This window comes from Mya arenaria, chromosome 12, assembly GCF_026914265.1.
Source record: "Mya arenaria isolate MELC-2E11 chromosome 12, ASM2691426v1".
Classification (NCBI taxonomy): domain Eukaryota; kingdom Metazoa; phylum Mollusca; class Bivalvia; order Myida; family Myidae; genus Mya; species Mya arenaria.
The window spans coordinates 65,882,098-65,895,870 of NC_069133.1; the positions used below are offsets into that span (position 1 = coordinate 65,882,098).

General features: G+C 34.4%; 1 protein-coding gene across 1 annotated transcript; it reads left to right on the top strand.

The window, feature by feature from the left end:
- Positions 1-374: 374 nt before the first annotated feature.
- On the top strand, positions 375-11,448 carry LOC128212318 (uncharacterized). Its single transcript, XM_052917712.1, has 6 exons — positions 375-775; positions 6,388-6,647; positions 7,285-7,474; positions 7,630-7,701; positions 8,283-8,399; positions 10,365-11,448. Exons 1-6 carry the CDS (start codon positions 569-571, stop codon positions 10,677-10,679), a joined length of 1,161 nt encoding a protein of 386 aa, XP_052773672.1. The 5' UTR covers positions 375-568; the 3' UTR covers positions 10,680-11,448.
- Positions 11,449-13,773: the final 2,325 nt, after the last annotated feature.

Sequence of the window (13,773 nt, forward strand, 5' to 3'; positions counted from 1 at the left end):
CTCCATAAAAAGTTAACACAAATGTTTTTGTTATATGTATTCGTCGTAAACAATCCTTAATAAAGTTGTTTTCGACTACGCACAACTGTTAATTATAACTCCAAACGTAATAAGAAGCCATATCGTTTGAGATGTTGTTTTTATCAAATTATAATTTTCAACATTAGTTTCTAAACTTAAGATATTCCACGACCGATATATTAACTATATCAATTTTTATTTTTCCGTTCGTGCCAGTATTTCAAAATACAGACATCTGATATTAATACGTAATGGGTACCTTCCCAATACGCCAGGGTTTTACAAATCTTGATACTGATTGATCAGTACGATACCAGTATTGAATATTGTGAACAAGGAAGTAAAGACGCGACTCTGTTGAAAGGAAGTTAATTAGACTTATTCTTTGAAAACAATCCGTTTCATACAGGATCTTTTTTTCTGTAAACGAACCAATAATACAATCCTAAAAGAATATTGAAAGTATCAATTTTAGTTTGAAAGCCTACCACCTACAAATGTTAATATTTTAAAAACGTTAGACGGTTGACGGTTCAGTTCATATAACATGGCCAAAGCTATTCCGCCATTTGATTTTCATGCGGTTCAAGTGAATGATCGACATACATTTTATGAAGCATTTCTCGGACAATTTGTGCTACCTTGGTATGCAATCAAGAAAAATTCAGGGGCATACCTTTATGAAAAGAAAAGAAGGGAGGTTGATCTTTTTACTGGCAGAAAGAAAAAAGAAAAGGTTCATGGAAGTAAAAAAGTAAGTTTTTTAAAAGATCCTTGTGCTATATTTTATTTTTCGTTTTGGCTTAATTAGCATTGTCAATTAATAATAAGAATAATTCAGAACAAAATCTTACTGGTTCTGATGCTGCTGTTGTTGCTAATACTTCTTCTTCTGATACTACTACTTCTACTACTATTACTGTTCCTACTGATGCTGCTGCTGCCACTGCTACTGTAACTGCTACTGCTACTGCTACTACTACTACTACTACTACTACTACTACTACTACTACTGCTGCTACTCCTACTGCTTCTGCTACTGCTACAGCTACAGCTACTGCCACTACTACTCCTACTCTAACAAGTGACACCCATAATTTGACTTTTGTTTGTTTGGTGGATTAATGAAGTGAACAAGAAGCACACGAATTTCTAAACCTGATTTTCCGTGAGACACCGAAATTGAAAAAAAAAACGTATCAAATTAAACACAAACTAAAAGTCAAATAGCATGAAATCGTTGTCACAAATCTTGTATTGAATCAGCTTTTTGTATGTTTTGTTTTAAGTTTAATTATAAGGGAGGCATTTTTTTCTCATGAGTTATAGTGAATTTAAATCACTAAATTTTATTGTTAAGGTAGAGAGGTTTTTCTACCACCTCAGATAAGTAGATCCAAAAATTTGACCATGCTAGAAATTTTCATCTTGCTCACGGGCAAAGATAAAAACAAGTACCCGTATGGAACTGCCTTTTTATTGTCATCACACAGTTACCTTCCTTCTTGAAGACCGTCGTCTGTATCATAATGGAAACCTTTTCTTGTGGCAATATTTAGAATCCTTGATAATTATTTCTCGCTTCAAATGGCACTACAAAAAAGTTTTACGCTCCATTCAAGAAATAATGCTGCACTCTACTAAGAACTATTTTAAGAACGATTTGGCTTTAACATAATCTGAATCCCTGCGCGCATATCCATGACAACCACGAATATTACAAATGTATACGCATTTATTTTCACTACGCATAAATCAGTTCCAACGAAAAATTACAATTTACTTTATTTTGTTGAACTGAGGTTGGAGAAAAAACATCTATCATAGTCGCTCGTGTAAGAAAGTTCATCCCAACCCTCGCGCATTGTGTTCTACGGAAACTTGGTAAACATCGTTTCCGCAAAACACCTTACGCTCGGGTTGGGATGAACCTATCTTACACTCTCGGCCATGGAAGATACTTATAAGCTACCGATTTAATGATTTGCTTGGCTGCAACTAGACTCGAATATCACTATACTACAACCTGGACAGGACTGTTTGGTTGTTGGACGGACAAGTTGTTCGGCTTTTGAAGCGCATGTTTTTGGGAAGTGGGATGGGCTGTAAAGTAATGATTTAAAATGTTATTGAACACCTGACATCAGGGTAAGTACAACGTTTTATTACAATTTTTATTTTGATCAGTTATCATTGCTGAGTGAGGTAAATATGTTTAAAAAGAACATCTTTCAAAAGTAATTCAATACTTCATTTTTATTAGTAATAAATTGTATATTGTTATATATTTTTTGGTTATTTGCTATGCATTGAATTGTATTTCAATTTTTAGGTTGTTTTTCTTTCACGTTATATACATAAATCGATAGGAATTGTTCTCTTGTACATAATATCATAAATGTTACATTGAAATAATTGTCAAGGTCATTATAGCTTGCAAGATGCGTATATGTTCTTATCAATAATATATTTCTTTGATATTTAGGAGTAGCATTCTTATAGCTTCCTATAACTCATCAGGTTACTTTGGTGTACTTTTGACGATGTGGTTTACGGCGAGCAGGGACGTAACAAACACTCGTGGAAGTTCGTGCTTCCGGTCTGTGTGGACAGGACGTCAGCATAGAGCATAACTTTATGTTGGAGGTTTTGTTTTGTCACGGAAGAATCAGTGGCAATTGACGCTTTGTGGTCGTCCGTTATGCCAGTTTCTATGGACGTTAACATCGATTTACGTCGGAGGAAATGTACTGCGGAGCCTGTGACGCTGTGTGATCGTCTTTGTGGTCGGTTTGGCTTCAGTGAGCGTCAACATTCGGGTGACATCGGAGTATGGGAATAGGGGACGCTGCGTGATTGTCGTTGGTTTGTTTGTTGACGTCGGAGTGTTATTAATCCTTGTGATTATTCAGGCCTGTGTCGGCATTGTATGCTGCTTGTTGACTATACCAGGATTTGCCATATTAAGTACTAAATAACTGACTAAAATCACATCTACACACTGATGAACAATTTATTACAAAAGAAGGATAATTATTGTTTTGAATGACTGTAGCATATCATTTATTTTGTATTTTTATTACATATGTACATGATTGTTTGATATACTATTTAAACAAAAATTTCATTGTTTAAAACAATATTGTTTGGGTTGTTTGTCTTCCTTCAAAATCGATTGGTCTGCCACCGCTCCACACTCAGACCTTTGACAATCGTATCGTTTCAAAAAAGGTAAAAATGAAAGTTTGCACGCTTTGAACACAATATTGACACAATGTTAAGTGAAGAAAATTGTAACTGATTGGAAAAAAAGCAATTGTTTAAATTTTAAAGGTACACATATACTCAAAGGAAAAAGTATGTATACCGCTTTTTTCAGCCATATCATGGAAACACAAGTGTTAACTAGTCCTACAATAAATCCCAGTTTACGAATCGCGTTTACTAATCCGATTTTGATTTGCACGTGCAAAGCCGACTTTTCGCTTAGTCTCCTTGTACATGGCCAATATTTGAATGATTGCGCTTCTTTATTGTGTAGTCTCTGTTTAAGGACAGATAAAAGGCCAGTGTTAACATTGCATTTTCTGAAATGGCGAGACTTTCAGAGGCTGAAAGAAACAACGCTACTGGCATGCTACAGGCAGGTTTCTATAAACGCCATTTTGCGAGAGTCTTGAACTGTACGAAGCGCACAATTTACAATATGTTGTATAAATTTCGTCAGTTTGGCCATGTTCGAGACCACCCCAGGTAAGGAAGACCCAAGGTCACGACGCAGCGACAGGACTAGTACATTCGCTTGTCACATGCCCGCGGCCGCTTTCAGACGGCGTGTGCAACAGCACGGCAAACTCTCGGCACCCAAAAAAGACCTGACAGCGGAAGGACTGTACGGCGTCGCCTTGGAAATATTGGACTTAGAGCAAGACGCCTTTACAATGTTGCCATCCTGATACAAAGGCACCGCAAAAATCGCTTGACATGGGCCTTTTATCATAGGGGCTTGTCCTGAGACAACTTGAGTGAAGTTATCTGCTCCGATGAAAGTAAGTTTAATGTCATTTTTTTGCAGACGCCAGGCGATGCGTGCATTGGAGGATAGGCGAATGTTTCACACAGTGTTATGTTTAAGAGGCAGAGACCGATTGGGAGGTGGCAGTGTGACTGCGTTAGCATTGGCCACAAGATAGTGTTGCACGTCATGAGAGGACGCAGAAATGCCGTCAACTACAGGGACATTATCTTACTACCTGCTGTGGTTCCCTTTATGAGAGCACATGGTCTACGTCATCTCCAGCAGGATAACGCAAGACCTCATGTTGCAATAGTGTGTATGGATTTCGTACATCGCCAGCTTTTTAACGGCATGGACTGACCGTCACTGAGCCCGGATCTCACTCCGATTGAGTATTATGGGACAAGCTTTGACGACGGTACCCGGTCGCGCCCAGTGAAACCAGCTAACGTCAACTAGCTTGAGACCGCCCTTCTGGAGGAGTGGAGGAGACATCCGCAGAACGTCGTTCGACGTGTGATTCTTTCAATGTGTCAGCGTTGTCTTGCAGTGATGAACACACAAGGTGGCTACAATAGATGTTGAGCTCAGTTTCTTTTAATCAGCTGAATAACTGACCATAAGCTTTGCGGGAATATTAAGTTTCACCCCCATGTCATTTGCCTGGTAACCAAGCCTCCAAAAAAGGACGTGTCCGATATTTGTTTTTGCAAGTTTTTTTTAAACATGTAAATGTAGTTTTTGTTATGATTTGATATCCGTAATATCACAGTAGAATAAGTTAAGATAAGTATAAGGCTGATGTGCACATACTTTTGCCCTTGAGTAAACACAAGTTTATGTAAAGAAATAAATAAACAACAAACACCAGCACCAGCGTACATGTCTGCCATGTCATTCCTACTTAAGTTAAGGGTCGTAAGCGGTACAGAAGTCGATTGAGGGAACAAGATTTTAAATGTTTAAACAATCAACTTCAAGTTAGTTTTGAGATATTTATCAAGCATGACTCATATATCCGATGCAACGTGAAAAGCTGTATTTAGGAGTTGACCATTTTTTACGTAAGAATCTTTTATCAGATTTCCAATCAAAAAGAATTTACGTTTTCCCGGAAATGTCTTAATACAAAAATTATATGTTTGTGAGTCAAATGTATCGGAACTCTTCAATCAACAATGTCTTGTGACTTTGTGTTGATTGTATCTATTTTGAAAAAAGATATATGCATTTTTATAACCCGGAAATGAATTTCATCCTTGAAATTTCATTATCTTTTCTGAATAACTTTCTTATATAACAAGATATCATCAAGATCTCGCAAGACATTGTTGAATAGGTAGTCTGAGGTATTTTGACGTAAAAACGAAGAACAGACGTCGGCAGACTTTTCCGTAATAATGTGAATGCTTTTTTATCCAAAATCTATTGATTTGTTTTTTGTAAAAATTGTTTAACTCCTAACTTACCCAAACCATGTCGCCAAGAATAAATGTTTCACTTTCAAAAATAATCGTTCCGCAAAGCTAAATAAACATGTATTTTTTAAACATTTTAGTTTTTTACCTTCCCTACCCACTTTTGCATCGCTGCCGGCCCTTAATCAGCGGAATCTTTTAAGCAATAACGTTGTTGTAGTAGCTATAAAAAGAGAGAAAGTACGTTCAAAGTCACTGTTTCAAGCAGTATACATTATTAGGGTTGCATAAACATACACTACATACTCCAACGAATCGTGTCCGGGCCTGTTTTCTCCACCAAAGTATATGTATGCACATATTGTTAGAAAATGTGTTTGTTTACATGATCAACAACTACTGATCAATGCAAATAGTGGCGGCTTCATGTGCATATTTTTTTTCGTTTGTGTTCATTTATTTAACAATCGCTAACATTCTTTGGTTAATATGTGTTACAATAGTTTGAATAATGATATGTTTGAGATCATGGAAACATTAGGCCGGGCGATGTTTACGTGAATTGAAAACACTTTATGATGAGGCAGATAGCTGTTCTAATTATTATGCTTCAACTCTGCTTTAAGATAATAAAGAATCCATAAAATCTTTTTATGACACCAGGGCCCGAGAATTTTCATATACATCGCACACTTGTATACCAATATAAACCTTTATATAACCTCTCAAGAAAACAAACAAAAGGGATCGATTGCTGTTATTACACAATGTTAACTAAATAAGATATAATAAATAAAACTTATTCGGTCTTTATGCATAATAATCGTTATTGTTTAGATATTTCATGTATCAATTAAACGCTTAAAAAATCATGTTTAGATCTGAAATCAAATAATGTCCATTTAATATTATTCCTACCGGTACTTTCAGCCATCAAATACATATTCCACTGAGGCTGACGATGTACGTCATGATGGGAGGAGGCAAAATGTGTTGAAACAAGACGAATCTTTGGCAATGAAAATTAGCCTTTTAGAAAACGAAAACGCCAAGTTAAGAAACAGAACTATAAAGAAACAGGAAGAAATTGCATCAATGGATGATGAATTGAGAGAAGCCTCAGACCACATCGATCAGTTAAAGAAGCAAATTGCAAATATGCCAGATAAAATCAATGACTTATCTATAAGGTTTGCTTAACTGATAATTATTTAAGTTTTGCAACAACTTTATTATGATGTATAAAAATAAACATCATTGTAAGAGTATGGTTACATGTTGCTAAAAGACAAATCTAATATAATTATTTGTCTACGCAGCAATGGCCTAGACGTATCTTATATCGCTGCTTTCAATAGATCTATTAATGAATTTTGCTTACGGTTTCTTATGATTTGTAAAGATTTTATATTTGGGAAACAGTCAAAACTGTTGCCCGAGGCCGATAGGACGAATAACCATGAAATAACTGTTTTATTATTTGATCAAAAAATTATCTTAACATAAAAAATGACTCTTTTATTACCTGAACAAAAACGTTAATGAGTTGCCTTCTTAAAATAGAATTTGGAAATTCCAATGACGTCATAGCGCTAGAGGGAAACAGTGAAAACTGTTCACCGGGGAAATGTTCAATCCAAGACAAAGTGATAGCTGCCATGTTACACAGCAAAAAATTAAATATTTATATTTATATTTCAAATCAGGTAATAATATAAAATTTTGAAGATACGATTCAAACACATATACCACAATTTTTTACCCTTGTTGATAAGCTGACATAAAAATGTATATAAAATATATGTTGTGAAATCCTTTGTGTTGCAGGCTAAGAAAATTATCAGGAGACAAACTGAGGGATGGAAATCCAGATATCGCTTATCTAAGCGACCCAAATAGACCAACACAACTTGGAAAGGAATTCTCTGATTTGTACGAGAATGAGTGGTCTGATGCGTTTGAGGAACTGAAAGGGAAAGACGAAGAGAAAATAAGAGTATTACATGCGATTATGAAGGTATTAAACTTGCTTAAAACAAATGACAAGCATTCGAATAATGAGATTACATGTAACAGCTATTCACTAAATTTACGTAGTTCAACTCTAACTATATCGTATCTATAAGTTAGATGTTATACAATACAAAGTGCAACTACGCTCTTAACTTTCAGGAATCTTTCAAGACGTCTTGCGACAAATTGAGTGAACAGGATAAGACTATTCAATCGATTCTCCTAAATTATGTGAGTACCGAAAACCATTCTTAGCAGGTTATATTTTTTACAAAACTGTCGGCAATTTCCCTTTTATTATAAAACCGTCTTTCATATTTAACGTCAGGTAAATAGAGGATATTATATGAATGGTCATTCAAAACTGTCTGTTTTGAAAGGAATTTCATGAATTTTTTTAAACAAATGATGTATTTTTTCGTTTTCAATGACCACTAATGAAATATTCAATAAAATATCATAAATAAGTTGATGATAAAAAGTCGCTGTAGAGCGTTTTCATCTTTAACGCTTATTATTTATGACGTAATAACGCCAAAAACTAGTATATAACATAATACGTTATTTAAAGAAGGTGATGACATTGATAATTTAGGGACTATTGAAGACTTTTAATGTATTTTCAAATTTGTTTCAAAACGCATCAATGAACTATTACAGAACCATCAATTCAAAACATTTCAATAATACAAGTATTATATCTATTTCTCTATCCAGCAAGAATTTACAGCATTTAAGTATGACTTTTTCTTTTTTTGATTTCGTAGTTGAACAATTATACATTAATTGATTGTATTTCTTTGTAATTACAGGAAGAAACGACCGAAAACCTCCCTTCATCGTCTGAAAAGTGCCCACAAATTGTCCATAATGTACTTAAAGATACTAGAAAGTCGATGTCAACTTTGTCTGGTGAAAACTTTGCAAAGGTAAAGCTTTTATCCTTCTTTATCTTTATCGAAACTGATTAAATTCGTTTAAAATGGCCACATTCCATTATACGTGGTTTAAGATTACCTGATAATATCATGACAAGTAGACACCTCGGCACTATCTCTCCCGAAAAGCCCCTCTTATAATTATTTAGCTTCACGATAATCTACTATATGTAAGTTTAAAAGGTTGTACAGTTACAAGGTAAGAATCTTTGCGTTTAGTCATCAATGCGATTTATCTGCTTATTTGTCACTTCTCAGGTCCGTACGTTTTTTCACATGAACATTTCAGAACTCTCTCAAACAAGCCTTACATTGCATAGGCAAACATTTATTTCATACTTCTCAAACTCTGCCTGTAATGTGCCTTTGCTAACATGTGAAATTCAGTGCCTGCAAATGTTACATGGAACCCGACAATAATCAAATATTGACTTGACTTGACTTGCCAATCTAACTTGTGTAATAAGGGGTACTTATATAATTGCTGTTGAGTCTAATTGATGCTAGCTTTAAGAAATAACTTGGTATTACAGTTATTTCTTCCAAAGAAGTATTTTTGTGCATTCATTCCGTCCTTTTATTTCCATAAGGGGATTTGTTAGTTTTGCTAGAGCAGAGCTAGAACTCTGAATGCTATTTTTATACTTTTCAATCTTCTTTGTTTGGCGCGGCTGCCAGTATTTCTGATGTTAAAAATATTTAGCATTTATATAAATACTTATTGCTTGTGTTTGTCAGTTGTTATTTATACTAATGAATTTGCTTGACGTCGCGATCATTTTTCGGCAAAATATTATTTCATTCTTAAGTAAATGTTATATAAAGTTTGGTTTTGTTTATAGTATAAGTCACGGAATTTTATTTTTGTCTCTTAGCCATCACGTGGACACAAGCAATTGATCTGACCAGGCAATTGTTTCACACTACCAATTCTTGACGAGCCGTATTTCTCACTATTTATTCTTCCCTTAGAGCTGCAAGGGAAAAAAGATATTCATTTACTTCAAGTTTGTGTTATAATCGGTGCGATGTTATGTTTGACAATTACGTATTTCCTATCAGCTATGCATATATACTCAAATTTGAGCAAATACGTTGATAAATGCAATCATAATTATATTTCTTATATGCACGGATGCTTATACATTGGTACTTACATGTTTCTAGTAGTTGTTTAATACACTTTGAAAAAGTCGAACGGAGCTGTAGTAAGTCAGTGATAAAGCCTTATTTGTCCTTTTTACAAGTTGGTCCATTGATAAAACACTAAGTTATGCCGTGAAAGCCTTAAGTCGTACCTTATGCTACATAGACATTAGATACAAGTGTTTTGTTTCTATAAAATGTTAGTCAATCTTAGTAGTAAGATTGAAATTATTTTAGTGTCACATATTCATTTGCTTCAATTTTATGTGAATTGAAATCAATCCCTTATTATACCAGACCACAAGGTTTGCGCACTAACTAGTTTAACTCCAGTAAATTTACAATTTTACTGACCATTCCAAGGCCGAACCTAACAGTCCTTGTTTTTCACCACTAGTTTCATATATTAAAGATGTAGTGTGTTGTCCGGACCCTATCGTTTAATCGCCACTGGTCAAACATTTTCCTTATGTTTTATATTTATGTTTTGATACTTATTCTTTTTATTGTTTCTATTACCGAGATAAGGTGTAAATGTATCATTTCTATTGAGCCTCTAGTTAACAAGAAAAAATGGCGGCATGTTTGTGTTTGATTTTTCATAAATACCACCATAACTCTTCGAAACTAAAAAGCATAACCACTTACATACATACCCTTTTTTGGCACTGAAATTTGAAATAATGTCATTGTCAGTGTTGCTGCTACTTCTAACTTCTGAAGTATAAATTGATACAGTGATGGCATAATTGTGCACTTTGGTCATTGTTTTCTCAGACAAATTCATCAAACACATTATTTCTTTTACAGGAATACGTCGCAAAAAGATTTCGGGAGCTATGCATGTTATCTTTTGGGCTGTCGGATCCTGGTCCTTATTTGAAGAAATTTTCCGCTAAATGCGCAAATTTTGGATGGCTCATGAATGTTTGCGACCCTCCGATGGCTGTTTGCGATGGAAAGTGGGGAGATGAGTTTAAACCCGACTTATACAAGGCATACACAAAGTCAGAGAAGGGATTGAAGAAACCAGTGGTGGACTTCATTGTGTGGCCAGCTTTACATCTGCATGAGGGTGGCCCACTGGTGTCTAAAGGAATAGCACAGCCAGTTGAAAAGCATTAATAAATAATTATGTATGAATGATCGTTGTGTCGTATGGATTTGAACACTTACTAGTAGTTAAAACAAGTGCTCGCTGTACAATATTTACTCAAGATGTTGTGCATTTAATTATTTTCTTTCATGAAGATACGAGAGGTGATATACAATAAGCTGACCTTTGTAATTACTTATTATTTTGAATGCATGTGTGATGAAATTCATACTGTCCATGCTTGACATTAAGTTTTCGACTAAAGAATGATGACTTGCTATTTTCACAATATTAAATCGTTGATGGCCAATTAAACGAGATATTATTCCTTTTGCAGGACATGCTAAAACACGTCATTTTTAAGCATAAATATATTATATAATTGTAAAATCTTTATCATGTCTCATTTATTTCCTAGAAGTATCATGAGAAAATACATCTGCTGTTATCGAAACAGCACTTTAATTATTGGCGGTATATTTCAAAGACATTCGGTACTTTCATGTATATCGTTAAACTCTTTTATGGGTTAAAATCATTGTACAAAATGTCTTCGGTGCCACCACTCTAGCTTAGTCACTAGCTGTTTAATTCTTATTCTGAGTGTTAATTTATTGACTCATGTTAAATTTATACTCACAACTCTTGCTTAAGCTATTATTCCGAAAGTTGTTCTTAAACTGTAATAATATTGTTTTCTGAAACAAACTTTGTCTCAACGGCGTCTTGGTTGGAAATAATGCTTAACCATTTGAGCGTATTGATTGTATCATAAAGATTTTAGCCAATAAATACAGAAGAGCAATTAACAACTTGTGACCTTTTATTGGCCTGGGATAGCAAAAACTAAGATTAAACCGGAAATAAGTAAGATTAAACATACCTGATATTAAAGGTCTTTGAATAGTCGTATCATTTTAGTTATATTTCTGCACTCAAATATTTCTTACGCTACCTGGGTTTGTTTCCAGGCCTCGGCGCAGATGGGTTGGATTAGTGGTTACAAAGCCGCAGCATTAGTGGGTTTACTCCGGGTTCTCTGGTATCCCCTACTACACTATACCACGCTCTCGCGTAAAATAATTCAAACGAGAATGATAATTATTACGTTGAAAAAACTTGTTTCACAATCACTGTAAGATAAATATGTTTAAATTAATGAGACTGTTATCGATGCTGTAAAGGTAAGCCTTATTGATATTTTACCATCTCGTAAAGACCGACGAGAATTGTAATATCTAGGATGAGCATACTATACTAAGTCATTCAACTTGGTGATTATTTATTAACAAAGGAGCCGATGCTTAAATGTCACAAAAAAACTTTCGGATTTGTTGGATTTGCATTTTCTTACATGTAAAGAAACATTGAAACGGTCACAAATTAAACTACGATAGATATTGACCATATCAAAGCTTCCTAATTTCTCTTGTATTTAACGACAATGTTTACGCTTTTGTATTGATATTTATCATCAACAATCATCTAAAACAGAACTTTGCAAAGAATGTTCTGTGACATTCTCCTTTATACATTTGCTTTCCATTTACGGCCTAGTGTTTTAGACAGCAGTATCTACTGTCAACTTCCATTTCCAGCAAAGGAAACAGTAAAGCATTTATTTGATGAACTTGCAACCAATTCCATGTTACAAAACCCAAAAGCCTGTCATTTTGGTCATTTTACGGTATATGCCTTTTTAATGCTAATATACACACAGAAATACAATAACAATAACAGTATTTCAAATCGATGAACCGATCCATGGGTAAATTCGCGAATTAAGGTTACATCTAAATATCCTTACAACGGCTCCAATATGTCTATCTTTTGAAGAGTTTAACACATTGTTTACTGATAAAGTGCATCAGCTGAACGCATCGTCTTACAATAACGCTTCTGTCTCAGTTGCATATAATAACTAGGCGAATTAATAGTACTGCAACAATTTAATGCATTCAGTTCATGTGTGTAGGATGCGTGCAAATACACATCTAGTGTTCCAAGTTCCGACTTTGACTAGAATATCCTCATACAAACATTTCCGAAGCTATTCGCGTACATTTTTAAACGTCATATACATTATTTCCAGTGCGAAAACAGGATCATGTGAATTGATGCATTTGATGAATGTTATTGTGCGTATTCATCTGAAAGAACAAAACATACGCAAAGTACGTTTCCAAGTTGGATTCGCTATTAAGTATCGAGTGGAACGAAAAACTGCTTGACAATTGGTAAAGGATTTATCGTCATAATCGTGTTAATATACTATTAATGTTTTTACAAAGAAAAAACAGTAACCTGTTTACATTTTCCATTTACGCAGATCCTTCAACGCCAAATTAAATTGGCGAAATAATTATTTATAACGGAAACGAAATTGCCATTTGGTTTAACACCAAATGTGATTTGTGGTCTTTTTGACAACAATCTTCATAAAACAATATACGGAAAGTATTTTCTTTTCATGCTTTTAAAGTATTTAAGTATTGGTTAAAGAAGAAATATTCATAATGCGACTATTCCACAGAAGACTACAGTTTAAACATATGTTGCTGTTCAGCGAAGCGTCCAGATGAGTGTCGGCAATCTTCAGGCCAATGCGTGCTTCATTATGAATATGGTACAAATTACCTTACAGACAAATTTACAGAATTAACAAAATATCCCACATACATGTGTCATCCTAGACAAAATATCCGCCACACTTTTTTTCCAACAAAACAATATGTAGCATCTTCTTTGTCAATTGCAGAATAATATCATTGATAGTTTAACATACATGTGTACTTCACACAATTAATGTTCTATCAGTTTAATGTTAATATGCATTCAGATACATCCGGAATTGGTGACATCAATAAGTGAAACAGAATAATGAGGCTGTCGTGGCTGAACCATTTCTGTCTTCGGCCTTTGGTATCCTTTTTGTAGGATACATTTAGATTTATTGAAGCATATTGTTTGTGTAATTGAAACACAATGTATAAATTTCACCACTTTTACACTTTAATTATTTACATTTGCACGAATTCAATTAAAATCATATCTATATATTTTGAGAAGGGAAACATGGTACTCGATGATAACGAAATACTCAAAACTACTTTAAATTCAGTC